Source organism: Pteropus medius, unplaced genomic scaffold (assembly GCF_902729225.1).
Source record: "Pteropus medius unplaced genomic scaffold, Ma_sr-lr_union100, whole genome shotgun sequence".
NCBI lineage: Eukaryota > Metazoa > Chordata > Mammalia > Chiroptera > Pteropodidae > Pteropus > Pteropus medius.
The window spans coordinates 15669844-15692604 of NW_024349797.1; the positions used below are offsets into that span (position 1 = coordinate 15669844).

The window sequence follows — 22761 nt, forward strand, 5'->3', positions numbered from 1 at the left end:
TAAAAAGGCTGCGTATTCTGTGATTCCATTGATACGACATCCCGGGAAAGGCAATCTACAGGGAAAGGAAGCATCAGTGGTTGCCAGGGACTGGGGTGCGGGGGAGGGTTTGACGACAAAAAGGCAGAGAAGAGAGTCTTGGGGTTGATGAAACGATGCTGTCTCAGGGGTGTGGCAGTGGAAACACAACTCTGTGCATTTCTCCTACCCATAGAAGTACACACCACAAAGAATGAATTTTACCGTATGTAAGATAGATGGGTGATTGAACAGAGAGAGAGATGATACATTCATTCACTCATTCATTCATACATATGTTCATGCACAAATAGGAAATGGTCAGTTTTATTAAACGTTTCAAAGAAGTCAAGGAAGATGAGTGACAGGTTTCTCTCAATTCATGAAATAGTGGCCTAGACCAGCGGTACCCAACCTTTTCAGCACCAGGGACCAGTGCTCCTATAAGAATCTAATGCCTGATGATCTGAGATGGAGCTGAGGCGGTGATGCTAGCGCCGGGGAGCGGCTACAAATAGAGACGTAGCTTCGCGTCCTGGTCTGCCGCTCACCTCCTGCTGTGCGGCCTGGTTCCTAATAGATCACGGACCAGTATTTGGATTGGGTACCCCTGGGATTGGGTACCCCTGGCCTAGACCTCTGCATAGGTGGGTCCCGGGCCACATGCAGAACTGACCTCCAAGATGCAGTGTCCATTCCTCCTTTCAAGAGCATGACGTCTTGCCATGGCCCTTAGAACTTTCAGGAATACAGAACCTGCTCTTTGGGTAATGGGGACCTTAGCCCCAAGATCTGTGCCTGTCGTGGGTAACATGCTCAGATGAGAAGAGCAAGGTGTTGGTCGGGCTCCCAGCCTGGGCTCTTCTCTCACCTGTGCCAAACCGTGGCCGTGTGTCTGCAGGTGAATCCTTTAGCCTCTCGGAGCCTCTATTTCCCCATCAGTAGAATGGGAATAATGACCCTCTCAGGATTGATATGGCAGATTAAAGGGCTCGAAAAGTTAGTAACGCAGCCTTGAAACCTTGACACGGGCGCCACTCTCTCCATGGGCTTGCTGCCCGCCCCTCCTCCCCAGGTCAGTCACCCTGGCTTTGTTCACGCCTCACCGGCACAGCAAGCTTCTCACTGGCTCCCAATCATCTGTGTACCTGTCTGTCTCCCCCACCAGCCCCTTAAGGACACATTGTGAGGCTCAGCACCTAGCTCAGTGCCTAGTAAATGCTCAAAAAAATGTGTATTGATTTGTACTCTCTCAGAATCAGAGTGTTCTCCGTCCTGGTAACCTACCACTTGCCGAATAACTTTGGCTTCCTCTGAAAGTCAACTCACCCTCCAGGATGCTCCCAGATGTCTCAGGGTCTCGCCTGCTGTTCCCCAAGAGAGTCCAACACCTACTGCATGGGCGCTCAGCAAAGACTTATTGAACAAATTAATGCATTCGGAGAACTAGCAGCAATTTTGGTCAAAGTGAAGAGCCTTGAAAAGGCAACACTAACTGAGGGTTTCTGAAATGTAATGGTGTCAACGAAAGAGATCAAGTGCACCTAGGGCTCTTGTTTATGGGGTGTTGGAAAACTTGGCAGCTGATGTTGCGGCAGGGGTATTGCAGATACTTTTGTCCCCAGGGATCTGTGGTTTGCCCTCAGCTGTTTAGGAAAGCACGTGGCAGGAGAGACCCCCGTTCCCCCAGCCCGGCACGCAGTGGAGGGTGGATGGACCGGAGGTAGGCAGACAGCCGGGTTTGAGGACAGGGCTGTGTCCAAAACCAAGAGTGATGGAGAAGCCAGTTTTGGGCACCGAGGTCCAAAGGAAAGAATTCTAAGATGGGGGTGGGGAGTGGCTGCTGGTGGTTGTCAGCTTCCCCTCCCCGCCCCCTTCCCCTGGCTCAGGCTATGGAGGGTGCTGGGATCCCTGATTTCCTGAGCTGAGCTCCACCTGCAGACACATTTCTTCCCTCTGCCCACACCCACCACCCCAGGATTTCTGCGGCTTAAAGGCTTAGGCCTGACCTCGAAAGCTGCAGTGTGCACACCCTGTTGATTCCTTCTTGTCCCTGGTGGGGATTTGAGCAGATAGGGCAGGTTCAGCCCTCTCAGACATGCAAGCATTACACCCTTGAACGTGGCTCAGGGCTCCAGATCCCAGCTAGTCCATGAGAGGAGAAGGTTTTCTCAGGAAGCCGGGGTTAAAGTGCCTGGGCACAGAGATGGTAACGTGGTCCATCTCACCTCGCTCTCTCTTTTCCCCACTAAACTGGCTTTGTCTTCTCTTTTGCTTTTGCAAACCGGGGCTCATTCTCTGGAACAGGGTGGACAGAACTCCTCCCGAGAGAGGAGTCTGTAAGTTAAGGTCCTCACATGACAGCAGCCTCACTGGCTACGTGCCATGCGTACATTATCTATCTCATTTAATCCTTACAGCAACCTGGCCAGCAGGTTCTACAGGATCCCCGTTAATAGGTGAGGTGACAGCCATGAAGTGCCAAGGAACATGCCAAGGAACGTGCCAAGGGGCAGAGGCACTTCCTGAAACCTAGGTCATCTGCTTCTAAAGAGAGTGTGCCCTGAGCAGCTGCCTAGGCTGTCTGCCGTTCAAAGTTGCTGCTGTTGGTGACAAAGGTGAGAGGGATAGAGTTCCTCCTGCAGGTGCTCTGTACCCTCATATACCAGTTTCTAGCGGATTTGACCCCTGAACTGGGGACTGGACTAGTCCCAGCTGCCAGCTGGGAAAGGCAGATGGCCATCTGCCTGTTTGAGCCTTTGCTATCTGTGCCAGGGCATGCCACACATAGTAGTGGTGACTGTTTCATTCCCTCTTGTGGCCACAGATTGCAGCTGAAAAAACAGGGAGACAGAAAGGTTAAATGACTCAGCCAGGGTCCCACAAGCTCATGGGAAGTTGAGCCAGGACTCCAATCCAGGTCTTCCATCTCCCGATGCAGGGTGGTTTCCGTTGTTAGGGGCAGCCCCTCACCCTGGAGAAGAACGCGGCGTCCCCCTGTGAGTCCCGGTTCATGTGGCTGGAGTCCTTGGGCTGGTCGCTACCCACTCTGAGCCCCATCTAGAAAGCAGAGACATTTACAGCTGCTGTGCCTGCCTCACGGGCTCAGGATGTATCTGGAAGATGGGTGGATACAGAGAACAATGGGTCATTGGCAGCTGGTAGCTCTGCTGGTTACTCACTGTCTTTGCTGGCAAAATGAGGGTGATGGCTGGCATTTGCTCCCCTCTGCAGCCTCCATCATATGCATGGGGTTTGCAAAGCGAGGTGCTGTGGCTGAAGCAGAAGCCTGTTCCTACCAAGGACAAAATCGTTTATAATCCACACCCCCTCCCTGCTGGAAGCCAGATGATATGTCTTTACAGCAGAAGGGCATTACTTTATTCTAATTTTCAAAAAATTCCCAGGATTGGATAGAAGACCAGCTCTCAAAACACTGGTTTAGAGAATCAGGAACTGCTTCGAATTTTCATGGCAGAAATGTCTATTGCACTGAAATATCCCAGACAGTTGCATTTCTCCTGGAAACGAGATCCTGGCCACAGGAATGCCGAGTCTCTCCCTCTATAATTCTCCATCTCTGAGCCGACAAACCTTGAAGCAGATCCATGCCCTTGAGCTGACAGCAATTCTATTCAAGAAGTTTGATTACAGGAAGAAGAAGAAAAAAAACCAGAGAAGTGAAAGAATCTATATTAAATGTTGCTTGTTTTAAAACGGGAGCATTTTCTGGGTGACTAGGGAACTAATCTTTTCTATGTGTTGTTGGGAGAATCTAATCATAAAAAACAGAAAAGTTTCCATATAAGGGAGAAACGATCACTTTCAGAGTTTAGGGCCAAATTACATTTACAGAGAAGGGATTTTTGTCCCGGGAGTTTATTTAACGGGCACTTATCAGGCTCCCACCATGAACCAGGTGTCATTCTAGGTATTTAAGGGGTTTACAAGGGCAATGAAAGCATTTTTATGGGACAAGATGATATAGATTGTTATTTTTGTTAGTGTGGATCCTTGCCTTCCAGAAGCTTCTGGTCTAGCTGACATAATGATGACCAGTGAAGAGGATGTGGGGGTATGAGAGTGTCTGAGGGGGACCTCCAGAAATGACATTCACAAAGTGGTTAGCCACTGGTCGTCTGAATGCGGCGGGGGGCCGTGAGAAGGAATTATTCCTCCATTACTCAGAATATTATAAGGCCTGAAAGGCAGACATGTTGCTCAGACCACTTGGGAGGGGTTGCAAGAGGGGTGTCAGGGATGGCACCTGAACCCCGAGACTTTGACTCCCAGGGCAGCGGGCTCTGCACCTCCCAGGCCGCCCGCCATCCCGGACGATGTGATTCTCTAGCAGGAGTGGTGGTGCCCGCCGTGGCAGGGGCATAGCTGGGGCCAAAGGAGGGCCTAAGACATGGCCCTCGGCGACCCAAGATGCCAGCGGAAGCACACCTGGCCCCTGAGCGGGCCCGAGGGGGTCTGGGGAATAAAGGGACAAGAACTCGATGCTCTGAGCCCTCATCCCTTCCCCTTGCTCCACCTCCACTTCGAGTCCAGCTCCAAGACCGACCCCCGAGACTCTCCCCACATCGTCAACTAACACTCTGCCATGTCCTCCTGTCTTCCAGCAATTCACGAGTTCCCCGCGGACCTGTTCTCCAATAAGGAGCGACAGCACGGAGCCGTCCTGCTGCATGTCCTCGGTGTAAGTGGCCCTCGCCGTGGTTCGTCTGTAAACGCCAGGCAGGGGAAGCTGGTGTGCAGAGCGTGGCGGAGCCATAGCGCGGCAGACATCACGTGCAGCCCTCACGGAGCCCTGGGGGGCGGAGGAGGGGGCGACAGATACTGGACTCATTTTACCCACAAAGAAACAAAGTCTTAAGGATGCTAGACGACTTACTCAGTGTCACACAGCGAGTGGCCCCGGAGCCAAGACAAGAATCGAAGTCTCCCGGTGCCTCATTTTCTGCTTTTATAAAATGGGAGGGATAGCGTCTTTCTCAGTTGTGTAAGCATGAATGAATGTGGGCAAAGCGCATCGGACATCACGTGGCACGCAGGAAGTGCTCCGTCTGTACGTGCTCGTTGTCATGATTCCCATGAGTCCCCCCTTCCCACCCCCATTTTATCACCTTGACCTAATTATAGTTTAAAACTTCGATGCGCTCCTCAAACTTTCCTCTCTTTTTAGATGGGCCTTGATGGCAAATGGTGGCGTTTAAGTAGCAATTCAAAAAAGGAATTACAGATAAAAGCTGCTCTTCTCTGACAGGGCAGACAGACTGCAGCCTGCAGCCGCTGCTCGTGCTTGTAAATAGTTTTATGGAATAGTTTTGTAAATAGTTTTATGTTTGTAAATAGTTTTAGTTTCATTTCAAACTAGTTTGTAAATAGTTTTATGTTTGTAAATAGTTTTAGTTTCATTCCCATTTGTTTCTGTATCATCAATGGCTGTTTTCGCTTCAGTGGCAGAGCTGCATGCTTGTGACGGAGACTGCGTGGTCCACAAAGCCAGACAGAGTTATCGTCTGTCCCTTTGCAGAAGAAGTTTGCCAGCCCTGTTGGATGGTGTGGGGGACTTACAGTGGTCACAGTTAGCTCTTCCCCTTTGGATCGACCGCAGCAAATGTCCCTTCTGATCAGATTCCCAACCTTCCAGCACCATCTACTTAAATGTTTAAACCCAACCAAGTATTAGCCTTTGAGAGAGATAATTAAGAAAGTGAAAGCTGCGATTCTCATACGAATAGTAGCCACCGGCGAATAATGAATGAGCGAAGGTTTAATTAACAGGATAAATCATTAGTGAAATTAAAGGTTAGAATGAAGATTAAAGGCGAATTTTGAATGTATTTCTGTCATAGAGCTATTATCTTCCTAGTTTCTCTGGCTTTCTCATGCACCCCCCTTTCACTAAGAGGGTGCGGGTTTGGCAAATTAGTTCAGTAGTTCTGTCACTCTGCTTCATAAGAGTCGTGAAATTGCTGAGACAAAACCTTTTTGTCTGGACTTGCGAGGACCTCAGGAATTTCTCAGGAACCTTTTAGAGCAGGGCTTACCAGACTGTGGCTGGACGGCCCGATCCAGCCCACCTCCTGCTTTTCTAAATAAAGTTTTATTGCAACATGGCCACGCCCATCCATGGCTGGTCTCCCACAGCAGCAGAGTTGTTGCGACAGAGACTGTGGGGCCTGCGAGGCCAAGAGTACTGTCTGACTCTTTAAGAAATAGTTTGGTGACCCTTCTTCAGAGCAAGAGCAGACTAGCTTTGGTTTAGGAAGCTTCTGACAACTTCCCAGTGCGAGCGATGGGAATAGTTAGCACAATCTTGGCCCCCGCTTGTCTCCCCAGTGTTTTCAGAGGCGTCAGACAGCCAGAGGCTTTGGCCTCAACGAACACCCTTCGCCTGGGAAGTGATGTTGAGGGGAACTTCTGAGGGTGTGAATTCAAGTCCAAATCCTGAGATTTGCAGAAGGGTCTCTCCCACCTCACTCTCTCCCGTTTACCCTCACCCCCAGTATTTGTTTATTTTTGCTTCCCCCCAAAAGATGATCAAACCCAGAAACAGCCAGGCCTGGATTGCAGTAGATACCTACCTCGGATGCCCCAGCCACGGCTAACGTAGCTTCCATTTTATTTACTGATGATTAATTGTGACGTTATCAGAGTATCGCACTGTTTTGGGTGAAGCAGCCCAGCCTCTTCCTCTTTAGCAAACAGGGCGTCCATACCACGTTTTCACTGAGGAAAGAAGTGGCTTCTCCCAGCGCTTAGCATCGAACCCCATCTCTTTTCCATGGGTCCTGGTCTCTGCCTCTTTCTCCAACCTCACATCCTTCGTGTCCTACCTCACTCTTGCTTTGTCCTGCCTGTACCCGTGTCCTGGCTGTTCTTTAATGCCTCTAGCACACTCCTGCCTCAGGACCTTTGCACTTGCCGTGCCTCATCCGTGGCAGGCACCCTCGCTGATGCGCTCTGCCTCCCTCTCCTTCACAGGCTCTGTACATGTTCTACGCCCTGGCCATAGTCTGCGATGACTTCTTCGTTCCATCTCTAGAGAAGATCTGTGAGGTACGTGGGAGGGACTTGGGGTCCCTTGGCGAAGCCTTGGAGGGGACTGGGGATGATCGAGGACACATGGCACGTCAGTGCCAGGCCGAAGACGGCCGGCGTGGGGAGCACTCTGGTGGTGAAGATGATCAGGTCAAGCAATTAGTGTTGCCACACGAAACCCTCACTCCGAAACCCCCAGATTAGAGTCGGTGGGTGGCGTCCTCTCCCAGACTTGGCAGAAGAAATTGCTTCACAGAAGGCTGTCGGGACAATTAAGCCGAACCTGGTTAGTTAGGGAGCATTTGTCCTAACCGGGTGCAGGAGGTGGGTACCAGGTGGGGGTCTGTGTCCCTGGGGAGGATGCTGAGCTGCAATGGCAGGGGGTGCCCTTTGTCCCAACAATTGCAGGCGGACATTTTCGCCTTTTAATTATTTTAAGTTTTCACTTTCTTTTCGTTTTTCTCCCCATACGCAAGACCCCAGTCTTTCTCTGCTCTGCCCTGCTCTTGGCTCTGAACCTAGGAAGGAGAACTCTCTCTGTTTTCGGCACCTACTGTGTGCACACTGCTTAGGGCTTCGCCACGCTTCCCTCCCGTGAAATCTCCCAGCTTTCTGAGGCCGTGTTGTTGCTGTGACATTCGCAGCTGGGGACACAGATTGTTAGGGGCAGGCACTTCTTTGCTACTTTACCCCACAGCTGAGCAGAGAGCAGGAACTGGCTGCTTTTGACTTGGGTCCTTGAAACAGTGAGCGACCAGGCAAAAGTACACCAAGATTTGCCCTAACCTCCCCATCCCCCACTCAGATCAAGCCCGATGGGGGAGGGGGACGGGATTCTGGGGTGGGGGCCCAGCAGAGTGGCTGAGGGGTATGTGTGTGTTCAAGGTGCAGGGAGGAGAGGCCATCGGCCAAGGGGCTGGCTCCCCACACTCTGCCTGGCCTGCGAAGTGTCCAGTTAGCATGTCCACTGCCCCCACGTCACAGCCTGAGGACCTGTGGTCACTTCTATTTCAGAAACTCCATCTGAGCGAAGATGTGGCAGGAGCCACCTTCATGGCTGCCGGAAGCTCGACGCCCGAGCTCTTTGCCTCCGTTATCGGTAAGAAACCCCACTAGCCCAGGACACAAGACCTGGGGAGAGCCCAGGCGTGGCGCCCTGACCTGTGAGGGCATTTGTCAGCTCTGAGCCTCCGTTTTCTCATCAGTGACGGGAGAGTCGGGGAGACAGGAAGTGCATTAGTGGTTCCCCGGGGCAGAACCGCAACGGGGCGGGGTGGGGGAGCTGACAGGTCCAGCGTTTCTCTTTGGGGATGATGCAAGTGTTCTACAATTAGACCGTGGCGACGGTTGTACAATTCTGTGACTAGACTGCAAAATACCGAATTGCTACTTTCAACAGGTGTGATTTGTGGCACGTGAGTTATCTGTTAATAAAGCTGCCCCAGACACCTGGGAGGATCGGGGTAGCTGGTCCGCGCCCGCCCCCCTCGATCTGGCGTTCTCACGGCATCTCAGGAGTTCTGTCTGATAGTGAGAACACGTGTTGGCATGTGGGGGTGGTGCGGGGTCAGGGGGACGCGGAGCTCTCAGCCAGCCTGGGTCTGAGGACCGGCCGGCCGGGCCTTGCACACGAGGAATTGTGCCTTTTCCTTTCCAGGCGTGTTCATCACCCACGGAGACGTCGGGGTCGGGACCATTGTGGGTTCTGCTGTGTTCAACATCCTGTGTATAATCGGAGTTTGTGGGTTATTTGCGGGGCAGGTCAGTGGTTTCTCTCCTCTTGTGAAGTGACATAAGGGACGGCAGAGGGGAGACCCGAGGCCCAGCCTTAGCCATGCCCCTAACTCCCTGAGGCTTTGAGCGAGTCGATGGCCACCTCTGAGTCCCCGCCTCGTGTGCCGCCGGCGTCTGACGTCCTCCACCTCCCGCAGTCTGCGGGTCTGAGAGCAGGAAGGGTGGCAGCTCTCTCATCCAGCCCGTCCAGTCCGAGGGAGAGAGTTCCTTCGATAGCAGTGAATGTTTAAGAGGCACCTCCTGTAACCCTGACCCTGAGCTAGTTTCTGGAAATATTTGGGGCCTGCCTTTGGCCCCCCAGCAGGGAACATGTAACTGGCCTCCCGTTGACAGCCCATCAGCATCTTCCTGGCCCTCGGGGCCCCGGGGATTTGCTCAGAAAATTGGGTGGGCACTGCCTGGCCGAGGGAGGTAGAGGAAGACAGCCAGTTACCACCAGAAGGTTCCATCATGGGGAGGAAGACCGAGCGCGTTTGGCCTCAGCCTTTTTTTTTTTTCTTTTTTTTTTTAGGCAAGAGCCCTTGGTCGATCTCAGGTGCAAGGACCTTGTCAGTTTGCAATTCCTTATTTCTTACGCCTACAGCATCTGGTCTTCCTAGGCGGTCTCCCGTCCAAGCACTAACCAGGCCCAACCCTGCTTAGCTTCTGAGATCAGACGGTATCAGGCTTGCTCAGGGTGGCATGGCCGTAGACTGGCCTCAGCCTTGATGCAGGGCTCCTGTCGCGAACGTGCGATATTGTTGCCTTGGAGGAGTAGAGGGCAGCTTTGCCATCTTTCATGAACATTCCGTAGTTTTGTTCTGTTACCCAAATATAGTGAGGAACACAGGGTGGCGTCGAGCAGCCAGGCAGGTTCGTCCGTGGTGGCAGTTAGGAGTGGGTGTGTCGCTGTACTGTGCGGTGCCTGGGGAGGTGGGGAAGACCACCCCCAGCAGCTGTGCCCACCCCTGTCCTCCCAGCCAATAGTAGCTGACGGCCCTTTGCTTGCAGGTGGTCCGTCTGACGTGGTGGGCTGTGTGCCGAGACTCTGTGTACTACACCCTGTCTGTCATCGTGCTCATTGCCGTGAGTTCCCCTCCTGCCCGTGAAGTCACAGGACCCTGCCCACCTTTGTCCCTGTCCCTGTAGCTAGAGAATCGATAGCACCCCAGCCATGGAGTGTGCTGACCACTCACTACAGTCTCATTCACCAGTCCCCTTGCTACTGAGGCTCAGGTAGGTTGGTTTTTTTGTCACTTGCTTGAATATTTAGCAGGATGTTTAAGACTCGTGCCAAATGTGGAATTAGTTCCCCAACAGAACAGTTTCCCATGTTCTAGGCTGGCTAACACCCCAGGCTATCACTGCCTCTAAATGCCAGTAGCCTTCCACTGGGTTGTAAAAACCAAATATATCTCCATAAATACCCACCAAGTTCCCCAGGTGGTGGCACTGGACTCCCCTCTGTTGAGTGCCACTTCCTCAGAGCCTTGAGTTTGGAGAGCCTCAGAGCGATGTCCGGGCAGGATGACCCTCTCAGAAGCAGCACCCCAAAGCAGTCCCTGTGGTTGCTGTCCACCATGACAGCCAGGAGAGGGGTGCACCAGGCCCAAGTCTAGAAGGCAGCCCCCTGGCCTCTCCTGGGGTCCCATACGGGGACCCTCATGTCTCCAGGATCAGATTGGCGGGCGCAGCCCCTCCACCTCCCTGGCTGGGGAACTCCCGGGACTCCCCCGTTGGACCACATTTATCCACGTCACCTGCTGGAGAGGCGGATGTGGTCGTTGGGTAGTGTGGTGCCTGATCAGGAAGCCATGGCATCCCCGTCACCACCTCGGCCTCCCTTCATGGTACCTGTGGGTCCTTTGCCCTCAGCATTTCCAAAGAGGTTACTCTTTGTTTTTAAGAAAATGACACCCCTTCCTTCTTATACACACAGGCACCATAGGTAGGTAGGTAAATAGGGAGGGAGGGAGATCAATAGATAGGTGTCTTTTTCAGTTTTTAAGATTCTCGATTGCAGCAACTCTGTTCTGTCAGCGAGGGCGGGCCCCTGCCAAGTTGGCCCCAGCAACCGCGTGTGCCAGAATGAAGCACAGGCTCTTTCTCCGAGAGGCCCGCGCTCTGCTGGGCTGCAGGTTGCAGTATCTGCTGGCCTAGGTTTCAGCTAAGGCAAGGCCACCTTCTGCAGTTGAACCCAGAAGGAGCCCAAATTTCTGTGGGACGCATGACACGCCAAGATGTGTCAGCTCTGGGTGCTTAGGGGTCTGAGTCTTTTTTGTTGGGGATAAATATGTCCACCCACCCTTTGTTTCTTTTGCTTTTCAGTTCATTTACGACGAAGAAATTGTGTGGTAAGTTTTTTTAAAGTTTGTTTCTCGCTGTTTCTTTTTTTTTTGTTGTTACTATCTTTGCTTGCCGGGTTCATTGAATCTTCTTTCAAATTATTTTTACAAACTTTAGCTTATGAACTTGTGAAAGTAAGATGTGTATCATTCTAAGCAATCATGCCTTTATTTGTCCTTTCAAAGTGACAAAAATGGTTTCTCTTAATGTTCCCACCCTGCCAGATAGCAATAAAGCTAACATATATTATACTTATGTTTATATTCTGTCATAGTAATTTATATTATAAAACTAAAATGATAAAAACAGTATGGTATTTTGCACAAGGATAAGCATAGGCCATTATGGACTATGGAACTGAGAACCCAGTAGTGGGCCCGTTTCTGGGCTGGGGAGATGACAGATGTCGTGACGAAGCAGTGAGTTAGGGAGGGCATCTCATGCCCTGCTGGGACAGCTAGGAATCCACACAGAACGAGATAACATCAGCTCTCGCACTCACACCTCACGCAAGAGTCAATACCGGGTGAATTAAAGATCTTACCGTAAAAAGCAAAATTAAACAAAAATCACATAGAATAAAACATAGAGACTCATCTTAATGACACTGAGGTAGAAAACGATTCCTTAATTAAGATACATATGGTACAAACTTTAAAGAAAAAGTTGATACGTCCACTCCACAGGGTGTGACCGTATCCTACATTCATAAGCCATGGAAATGTTCTCTTCATGGCAGTAAATCAGAATCTGCATGCCGTGTGTGACTGATTGTGGGTGTGTATTCGGGAGGCCTCACATGAGTGGTTGCGTGCTCTGGGCCCAGAGAAACCTTCTGGTCCCCTGCTGGCCCCTCACCGGCGTCCGTAGATGGAGTTTGGAGGGGGGGCATTGCTCAGATTGTCTACAAGTCCCTTTGTGGCTCTGCTGGTCCTGGGGCTCTTATCACCAGAGGAAGAGCTCCCAAAACAACGGTCACCCATGCCAGGCACATAGTAGGCCTTTACTACACATTTGTCAGATGAATGAACAAATGAAAGCTGTCTGGCTCCTCAGAGGCCTGCGGTCAGTTACAAAAAAGAAATCCCTCCCTCCCCCAAGCTTGGGGTTGGGTGCTGCATCTTCAAGACAGCAGTAACCGTGTGTCTCAGAAAGACCCCCATCCTACCCTGTCCCAGTGTTCATCCCAGGGGGTCCTGTACCCCTGCTTCAGATGGTTCTTAGGGCCCCTCCCCTCTGCACGCTTGGAAGTCCTCAGGTGATCATGGGACCTCTTACTGTCAAGTGGGCATGACTCCAGGCTACTCCCCTCCCTGAGTCCTCGGATGTGGTGGCCTGGCCCCTCCTTTTTCTAGGTAGCTGAGAGACCTAGCCTGAGTCCTATAGACCCCCTGTAGTTGAGAAGACCCCACCCTCAGCCTTCTCTCTCTGTCACCAAGAGGGCTTTAGTTTGCGGGACAGCCGTGGGCTGGGGTGGCTTGCCTGCATGCCCGTGGCCTGGGTCCTGGGCCCAGGGTCAGACGTTGGGGACGGAGAAGATCAGGACGTCCTGCCCTGCTCCAGCCTCCATAGCGGTCGAGCGAGCCTTCAGCACCGAGGGCCTCTCTCTCTCTAACCACAGTCTCCTTTCTCTCTTTGAGGTGGGAAGGCCTGGTGCTCATCATCTTGTATGTGTTTTACATTCTGATCATGAAGTAAGTGCCCTTTGACGCCTCAGTGCACATCCTGTCTAGCCTTTTGTCAGAGCAGGGAACAAACCTCTGCCAGACCTTTCAGTCACCTTCGGCCAGCCCCCGTTCTCCGGGGACACCCCACTGGGGGCAGCCAGAATGGGGGAGACATGTTCAGACACTGTTATTGGGGTGCTGTCCATACCCGGCCAAGGGAGCCAGGACTGCAAGGTGCAGGACGAGGCCACTCCCAAAACGAGGAGCGAGCAAGGATCTCTCTCCCATCCTGCTTGAGGCTTCTCTATGACCTACGGTGAATACTGTTTTTCGCTGTCCATATAAACGGCCGGGCAGCCTCACTTCTGCTCCAAGCTTCAGAAAATGCCACCTCTCAGGGCTGCTGCCTCGCACAGCTGCAGGGGGCGCCACTCATAGTACTGATGATGCAGACGCTGGGTCTGGGGCTGTGCACCTTGGAGGCCCGCTAGAAGCTGCGCAGGTCAGAACCATCTCAAAAGTACCCATGAGGAATATTATTAGCCATAAAAAGGAAAGACATTTTGTCACGTGCTACAGAATGAATGACCCTCGAAAACATTATTCTGGGTGAAAGGAGCCAGTCACAAAAGGACATATTGTCTGATTCCACTTATATGAGGTACCTGGGTCAAACTCAGAAACAAAAAGCAAATTAGAGATTGCCAGGTGCTTGGAGGGGGGCGTAATGAATAATTAATTGACCAACAGGCACATGGTTGTTCGGGATCCTGAAAAAGTTTTGGAAATAGTGCTGATGGTTGCCCAACCTTGTAAATGTAATTAATGCCGCTGAATCGTGCACTTCAAAATGGAAAATAGTCAAAATATCGTGCACTTCAAAATGGAAAATAGTTAAAATAGCAAATGTTATGTTGTATATGTTTTTCCACATTAAAAAAAAAGAGCTGAGCCATATTCAGGTTTTATCTTCTTCATACCTCCACGGGTAATTACAAAGAAAAACGCTAAATTTTATGAGGCTGTGGATCGTAAATAAAAAGAGATGATAAACTCAAACTGCAGGAGAATTGTCCTTAAAAGATCTGAGTGTCGTCCAGTGAGGCGGACAGCCTGAGGATCTGGGATGGAGAATGTCTTCTCTGTGGGGTGGGGTGCTGGGCCAGTGAGGCCGGCACATGGCCCCCAGACTCGCATCCGTGGGAGAAGGACAGGCCTGGTAATACCCCCTTTAAGTCTATGCCCGAGGCCGGGCTGAACTTTTATCAGGAGGGGCTTGTGATGTGCAATAAGTAGACATCGGTCATTTTCTCGGGCTGAAGGGTTTTTATGTCCCCAGGAAGCCCACCGACAGCTCAGTTGGAGAAGGGCCCCTCACACTGTTCATTTCTGCCAGGAAACTCTGTGAGCTCAGGAGCAACGCTTTGGCTTTCCCGCTCCCTCACTGTGGGATGCTCCCGAGGCGGCCAGACTGTGTGCGCAGGGTGTGAGGGGAGGCGGAGGCCCGGCTCTTTCCTGCCAGGTCTCTCCCGCAGCTCTGACTTCCTGCCTTAACTTCCAGGTACAATGTGAAGATGCAGGCCTTTTTCACAATCAAACAAAAGACCATTGCAAATGGCAACACAGTCAACAGTGAGCTGGAGGATGGTAATGATTACTGTGATAGTAGCTCTGATGACCCTTCCATGCCATTGCTGGGGCCAGGTAAGGCTGAGCAGACAGGAGTGGCCGAACCACGTTCCTGAAATCACCTCTCCTTCTCTTTCCTGCACACACGACACTCCTTCAGATTGTCACTCTCTTACCCTGACGTCCCCGGAAAGGGCAGTGGCTGAGGCCCTGCCTCACTAGTTGCTCTGGTCCCAGGGCCCTAAATGAGGAGGGAGAGTCAGTGTTATCTTGCTCAGGTTGGCATTGACTTAGGCGGGAGGCGGATGAAGAAAAATTCAACAGTCACATCCCTGGGGATATGCCCTAACCCTCAGAGGAAGGCTCAAGGCCCGCTTGGCTTTTCTGAGATGCAGTGAATTCTATCACTGTCCCATGTGAGAGGCCAGTGACAGGAAGCCAAAGACTTGGGGTAGCAGAGCAGGCCACAGTCTGTCTGTGGTTTCTCAAATGCCCGGCTGGTTTTGGTGAACTCTATTCTGGAGAGACCCCTGCCTCGTTGCCCGGAGCAACGGCGAGGCCAGGCAAGGTGGGCACAGCTGAGCAGGGATTCTGAGGCCGGCCCCCAAGATCCCTGCCCAGGAGCCTCATCCCCTGGGGGCCGCAGCCTGGTCTCTTCAGCTTCACTGTGGCCTCGTGTGGGGACTCTGGGCCTCTGGAGCCAGCCCCTGTCATCTCTGTCAAGTTTGCCAGATCATCTGGGCTGCGTGGGAAGCTTTGTCTTAATACAGTTTCCAGGTGATTCTGTCTGTGGGGCAGCTGCCAGGAGGGTGAGAAAAGTCACTCTCTTCCCCAGCAAGACCAGTGCGAAGGCCTGAATAGGTTCTCTTCAAACAGGGTTTAAGCCACATCCTGAATTCCACCTGCAGGGTAGGTAAAGGTGAGAGCCGAGGACTGGCCACCTGAAGGGTCTTTCTCTCTCGTTCCCTGTGGCCCTGGGCAAGTCAGTTCTCTTTCAGGCGACTTTAATTCCTTTGTCATGTCAGTGGTGAGGCCAGGTGTCTCAGGGGAGCCCGCTTGCCTGCGTCTGGTACACGTGGAGGCCAAAATCTGTATTTCTTGGTCCCCTCCCCAGTTTCTCCCTGTGGTGGATCAAGGTAGGGGCTTCTTCCCACGTGTACTTGAGGCAACTGTGTTTTGTCCTGTCTCAGGTAGTGAGGGATGAATGGAGCGAGGGATGAATCTCCAGACAGAAAGAAGAAGCCTGCTGGGCTGGGGTGCAGGTGCAGCCACAGCCTGGCTGCCCGAGACCCACCCATGAGAGACAGACAGGCCGCCGGCAGAGCCTGGGGCTGTGCCTTCGTCCTGGTTCTTTAGTGCCCAACAGGCTACCCCAGGGAGGGCTCGTTTCCAGGACAACCTCGTCAGAGGTGGCAGGAACGAGGCGGCTGCCGTTTTGGAGTTTAGCTCCACAGACACACTGTCTCCAAGGTCCCTACTGCAGGTCCCCACACAGCCTGTCGGGGCAGGCTGATTCCTTCCCGTGTCTACACAGAGGTTGGTGCTCCCGGGGCCCTCTGACCCTCATGGCAAAGAAAAGAGATGCTGAATGCTGAGTCATTCCAGCTGATGGACAATGCCCACTTCCTTGGGTGCCTGCCCCGGGAGCTGCCTGCCACCTGTGTGGACGATGGAGGCAGCCTGTCCCCAGTGCCCTGCGTGAAGGATTCCTCACGTGCAGTGAGGCAGGGCCTCAGCCATGGCCCTTTCCAGGGACGTCAGGCTGCCCTGAGGCCGCTGCCCACTGGGGCCTTTCCTGGAGCCCTCCCGTGGCACCGTTGTGCTCATGACAGTGGGGCTTCCCCGCAAGTTTATTATTTTCCCCAAAATGTCTTAAGTCTAGGACAATTTTTTAAAAATTGGAAGATTAGACACAGGATGGCCCTCCAAGTACAGGGAAAGGAAGGGACTTTATCAGGGCAAAAAAAAAAAAAAAAAAGAACATTTAGGTCAAGGCCAAGGGGAAAATGTGGTACAGGCCTGGAATTGGGCCAGCTCGGGCCATTTTTCTCTTTTTTGGGGGGTGAGATAGCACCTACAGAACATGTACAAATTTTCACATCACACTTCAATTCTCAGGAATGCAGAACCCAGCACACCAAGGACAGGTCCCCCAGGACCAAGGCAGGGGGGTACCCCGTTTCCTGCCACTGCCAGGACTCCAGTTCTTCCTGGTTTTTGGGCGGCCTTGCACATGACCTGACAGCCAGGGCCACCTTGACCACTGGCTGGGCTCACAATGGAATCTTCTCAGGCTGCCCTGGCCCTGGCCACAGCTTTGGCTTGGAGCAGGGAGGGAGGGGGGTGATACTTGGCCTTGAGCGGATCTGCCGGAAGAACGTGCTGTAATTGGGCTACTTTCTGGGCCACCACCTCTGGCTTGGACATATCACTCTGTGCTGCCACGTGGTGGGCAGCACCAGGACAGTGCCCAAGGGTCCAGGTATCATGACACACTCTGGACTCCCTCCCGAGCCCAGTTGTCTCCCCAGGCGATGCCTGTGGCAGGAATGGTTCCGTGGTCTGGACAGAGCCTGCATCCTGCAGCCGTTCTCCTGGTTTCCTCTGAGATGGAGGGTCTAGAGTAGAGAGGATTCGCGCTTCCCTACAGCAGGGAGGGGCGGCGGGCACAGGGGCTCCTGCACCCCAGAGTGGGACCGAGCCATGGAATTCAGCCAGGAGAGGGGCCGTCCCGAAGGCCAGAGGCCGCAAGCATTGAAGGCCCCATAGCAGACACCCCTTTACTAACATCCTCCTTTGAATAACCCCCCGGCATCTTGGCCACCATCCAGGATGCCGCCCCGGGCTCTGGGCATCCACCGCACGCTAATCATCTCTGGCAGTCTCTGTTGGCCTTTGTCTCCTTAACCCTCCTCTTCTAAAGTGTAAGTAATCCGCTTTAATCCAAGCGATAACACGTGCGTTAAAAAAAAATCCACAAGCCCAGCACATACCTCACTGGAGGTGGGTGCCTGTCTCCGACAAACGCATGGTCCTCTTGGCTCTGTTTCTAACTCACACGCCTCCTGTCTGCTGAGCCTTGCTGCCTGTCGGGTGAGGGTGCGTGTCTGGTGTGCGTTTGTTCCTGTTTGTGCCATTAACTCTCACGTGGGTTCGCCCTGGCTGCTCCTGGTTACCCTTTTCCCTGGGGAGGACGCTCGCCAGGAGCTGGTGACCGGTGCTGAGGGATGGGCATATCTGCTTCGACAGCCTCTCGCAGGGGAAACCACCTGCTTCTGTGTGCCGTGTTCATGAGTGTTTCTTTCACTAGGCCCTCTGGGGCTCTGGAGTTGGATGTCAAATCCCCCAGGACTCCAGCCTGAAGCATGTTCACGAAGGTGGCCAGGAAGCGTTCTGGGGCCTGGCGAGGCTTGCTTTTCAGCCACGTGAGGGGAAGCATAGGGTCAGAGACAGCGGCCTCCCTGCTGGACGGTGGCAGTTTTACCGGAGACACTGGGCTTGGCCAGCAGCTCCCCTCCTGGGTCTCAGCTGCCTCATCCAGAGCTTACAAGTTGAATCTTTATCCACACTGCCTGCCTCGAGGAGAACAAAGCTAGAAGTCACCTTCTGTGCTAGATGGAGGTGGTCCCTCAAAGACAGAGCAGCTGGCCTTGTAGGAAGTTTAGAGCCAGTGCTCTCTGGTGCTTTCCAGCATTTTCCATTCCAGGGGCCCTTGTTGATTTGTAAAGTTTTATCTGAGCCTCTGTACTTGGGGGAAGAAAGGTTTCTTCTTAGTCATGGATGAAAGGCGGTAGGAACCCTGTCTGGATTGCATGTGGGCTGCCCGGTGAGGCTTAGATGAGGAACTGAAAGACCCATGTAATTAGCCAGACTGAGCTGCAGAAGAAAGGGGCATTGATTGTCAGGGGGTTTAGATGTGGAGGGGCTGCCTGTGAGTGGGCCTAGAATGGGGGAGCATATGGCTGTGTCTAATTCTCTAAGTGGGCAGGTGGTTCAGAGCCGGTGGCCGCTCGACTAATAGGAGGAGCTGAAGCTAGGCTCCCAGATGGCTGGCTGCCAGCTGCCAAGACCTCAGCCCAAGAAGTCTACAACAGAGTCAGTCACCCCAGTTCTTGGGTATTGTCACCAGGGGGATCTCGGCACTAATCATGGCCTTGTGCTCAATACAGTGAAGGAGGAACCGCAGTACAGCAAAAACCCAGTGGTGATGGTGGACGAGGTCATGAGCTCCAGTCCGCCCAAGTTCACCTTCCCGGAGGCAGGCTTACGCATAATGATCACCAATAAGTTTGGGCCTAGGACCCGGCTGCGGATGGCCAGCAGGATCATAATTAACGAGGTAAGTTTTCTTAAAGGACCATGAGAGCGGATGGCCTTGGATGGGCTCAGAAGGCCCTGGCTTGTCAGTACACTTCCTGATGCTCGGCCACCGGAGTGTCCTCTGTTCAGGAAGCCTGCACATCACCGCAGGCAGCAAATGGTGTGATCCGGAGTGATTTTAAGGCAGACAGACACTAAATACCATACGGAGTATTTCGTCGGGAGCTAGAATAAAACTAATTAGAGAAAGCCCAGTCTGAAGTATGGATTGTTTCTTTAAAATGTTATTTAGGGCAACAAAAGATGAGCACACCCCTGTTCTCTATGGATAAAAGAACTCTAGCAGGAAACCGAGACACTGGTGAACGGCAGTTACTTCTGGGACTTTCTTTTCACTCTGTACCCTCATTTTCTGCTTCACGATGTGCCTCAACTCTTCCTCATTTGAAAAAAAAAATAAACAAGTTCAAATATTATTTAATGTACGGACAGTATAGCAAAGCTCACAGGCTTATTGCTTTACTAGCTTTTCCAGTCTTTGCTGCATATGTGCATATGTTTCAAGTCCTTACCCTCAGACCCAGGTACTTACCTGAGAACTTGAAACTTCAATAGCTAATCATTGACAGCACATCGATTATGTGCAAGAATGAGGTGTTACACTGTTTAAAGTTTTCTGTATTTTGAACGTTTCTACTTTGATTTCATATATAAGGTGCCCTCTCTGCGGAAGGTGTATTAAGGAAGGGAAACACTGTAAGTTTTGAATCATTCTAAATCCTTTCGGTCTAAATGGGTAAAATTTAAATTAATGAAATTTTATTGAACCTTGACCGTTTTTCACGAGCGTAAGAATTGAATCTACTGGGAGTGGGGGCGGGGGGCGGTGGTTGAAAAGCTTTTAAGATTTGGGGATTTGGGTTTAGAGTATATTTTTCATGGTACACACAGCCAGGGAAATGATAGAGTTTTGATGAGCCAATAATGTTTGTCTTGCCCCCAAATGTTTTAAGCAGCTGAGAGAACTTTGTTTTCCAACTGGTTGGGATTCGCCTGCCCGGGAAGGTAGCAAGGAGAGCCCTCGGGAGGGGAAATTCTCAGTTTTCATCTCACATGAGCTATTAATTCAATCCTCCTGGGCCTCAGTTTCTCTATCTGAGGGTGCTTCCAGCTCTAAAAATTTCGGTGACAGACAACTGAAAGGCTACGCCTGGGAGCTATGCAGTGTCTTCGGGGAAATTCATTATGGAATAGGAATGGGGAGAATAAAACCCTCATAATACCCAGTCATTTCTTAAGATCTTTCAGTCTCATTTCCTCTCCACCCCTTTCAGTTCCTGAATGTTACAGAGAAGCTTGCACAGCTAAAACGAATCCGTAGTAGAAGTGCCTATGGGCTGGATGCCCTTATTTGTTCATGGTCAGAGAGGGTTTGCTGGGAGTGGGTGCTTGGGGACAGGGATGAGGGTCATAGAAGGAGGGCTCTGTTTTTCTTTCATTCCATGGTTACATCGGACCTGCCTTGACTGTCCTCACCTGCGGCCACTGCGACGAATTGTCAAGATGCCCAGAATCTCACCCCGCTCGTTTTCCCATCACCTTTATGAACCCACCCCATACGGTCACCCACCTCTTTTGTCCCCAAAACTCTCTTCTCCTCACCTCACACCTGGATGCCAGTCGTTCTGAGCTGGTGCAACTAGCTGTAATTTACTGAGCACCTGCTGTGTGCCAGGAAGGTGCTGGATGTTTTATCTTTGTGACAGCGCGAATCCTCTTAATGACCTTCCAGAGAAGATGATGGTATTTCCAGTCGATCTATCAGAAAGTTGAAGTAATTGTCCCAAAGCCACATAACTAAAAAGAGGGCAGAACAGGAATTCCAACCCAAATCTGAGTCTGGACAGCAAAAGGGAACTTCATAGATTTTTAGGGGTCAATCTAGTTTGCCTCCCCCACACCCTTCCTTCTGTATCTTTATTCCTTCAGTAACATCCAGCCACTGCTTGAGTTGCTTGTAATTGCTTCTTCCACGTGACGACCCTCTGAACATCAGGCAGCAGTTGCCACCCTTGATTTTCTACTTGAATCTTAACATCCTTGGAACTTCCCACCCCCCTTATGTGACAGGGTTCCAGTCCTCACCATCTAGTTACTCTCCTCCTGGTTTGTCTCTCTCAGCATGTGGATCCATCACCTCCTTTATATTATAATCTATGCTTCTCTTAATACAACCTCAGATAGACTTGGATAATTTTTCCAGGTACAATTTTCTATTTATTCCTATTAAGCTAGAGTTACGAACCCCTCCCATTGGTACGATTCATGTTGCTATTATGTCATGCCTCTGACCTTTGCAATTCTGTCTTTGCACGGCTAGTTTTGTTTGTTTATTTGTTTGTTTGTTTAGTTACAAGGATGACCTGTGATTTAACCCTACTTGGGTAGTAAAGTACTATGCCTCTATGTCTGAGTCTCAGGCATAGATCACTTTGTTGTTTTTGGTGTGTTAAGTGTTGTGGACATACTTGTAGGACACAAATTTTAATTTCCACCCCACCCTAGACTTCATGATTTAGGAATCTCCACCTAAAACTAACATGAAGGCAGTTAAGTAGTCAATTCCTCTTTCTTTTAGAGGAATGACATGCTTCCACTTTAAGTAAAAATGACTTTGTTTTAATTCCAATAAGCACAAGGATAGGTGTTGGGCATTCAGAATATTGCCTTAGACATGTTTTCTGATTTCTGGTCTCCTGCTGGAGTGATATGTGTATCCATTGTGTGATAATCATTAACCGCAAGGCATAAAGCTGATCCATCCATATTTTTTATGAGAACCATATAAAGATGAGCTGTGCAAAGCCAAGCAGATTCTCAGGAAAGTGGAAACCTGTTGATTTCTTGAAATGTGGCCTTTGTTTTTCCCTGGTTTTGTAGAAACTCAGACTTGGTGAAGATCAGCTTTTGCTTGGGTGGAAGGGAGCAGCCTTCATCAGTAGCTAGAATGAGCTGGGGAAAGAGTGGTTCAAAGCACACTCATTGGACATGGCAAAAGTCTTAGACCGCAGAGGCCATCCACATGGCCGGTAACCCTGTAAGATGCTCAACATCGTTAATCATCGAGCAAATGCAAATGAAAACCACAGTTAGATACCATCACATACCTACCAGAATGGCTAAAACTAAAAGGACTAACAATATCAAGTGCTGGCAAGAACGAGAAGTAACTGAAATTTTGATTCCTTGCTGGTGCAAGTGTAAGATGGTTCAACATGAACCTACCTTCTGACCTAACAATTCCAATCCTAAGAGAGACGAGTGTGTACACAAGTGTTCACAGCAGCATTCTTTATAATAACAAAAAAGGAGAAACAACCCCAAATCACATCAACAGGTAACAGATACATTGCTGGTTACTCATACAAGGGAATACTATACAGTCACGAAAAATAATGACCTACTGAGTCTTGCGACAACACAGATGAGTCTTATGGATCTTAGAAAGAAGCCAGACATAAAATAATACATACATAGCAAATCCATTTCTATGAAGTGCAAGTTTGGGAAAAATTAATTGATATTTCTAAAAGTCAGAATATTAATAACCTTTGTTACCTCTGGAGAGGGGGAACATAGATGAGGAAAACGTCTGAGGGAATCTTCTGTGGGGCTGGAAACGTTCTACATCTTGATGTAAAATATCACTGAGCTGCACACTTAATGTAAGTGTACTTTTTGCGTGATAAACCTAAATTTTTTTAACTTTTAAAAACTGTCCAAGGCCTCTCCTGTGTCTGTCTTCAGATGGCTTATGACTGTCTGTTGAATGATCACTGTCATCCAGCGTCATGGGCTGGGTGGACAGGTTGGCAGTGAGAAGAGGCCTCTGACTGTGCCTCAAAGGCTTGCTAGTCTTGGTCCAAGTGAAGATAAGCAAACTTAGATGAGTCCCTAG

At 50.9% G+C, this 22761-nt stretch overlaps 1 protein-coding gene and 1 pseudogene across 1 annotated transcript in view; one reads left to right on the forward strand and one right to left on the reverse strand.

The window, feature by feature from the left end:
• SLC24A4 (solute carrier family 24 member 4) overlaps window positions 1-22761 on the forward strand; it is a 133483-nt gene that overhangs the window by 78167 nt on the left and 32555 nt on the right. Inside the window, exons 3-11 of the mRNA XM_039884055.1 lie at window positions 4644-4720; window positions 7012-7086; window positions 8083-8167; window positions 8726-8829; window positions 9853-9927; window positions 11170-11195; window positions 12828-12881; window positions 14416-14558; window positions 18653-18822. Of these exons, the coding sequence (XP_039739989.1) occupies window positions 4644-4720; window positions 7012-7086; window positions 8083-8167; window positions 8726-8829; window positions 9853-9927; window positions 11170-11195; window positions 12828-12881; window positions 14416-14558; window positions 18653-18822 (809 nt within the window). The remainder of the gene's footprint in view (window positions 1-4643; window positions 4721-7011; window positions 7087-8082; window positions 8168-8725; window positions 8830-9852; window positions 9928-11169; window positions 11196-12827; window positions 12882-14415; window positions 14559-18652; window positions 18823-22761) is intronic.
• LOC120619846 (uncharacterized) lies at window positions 9437-9555 on the reverse strand (annotated as a pseudogene).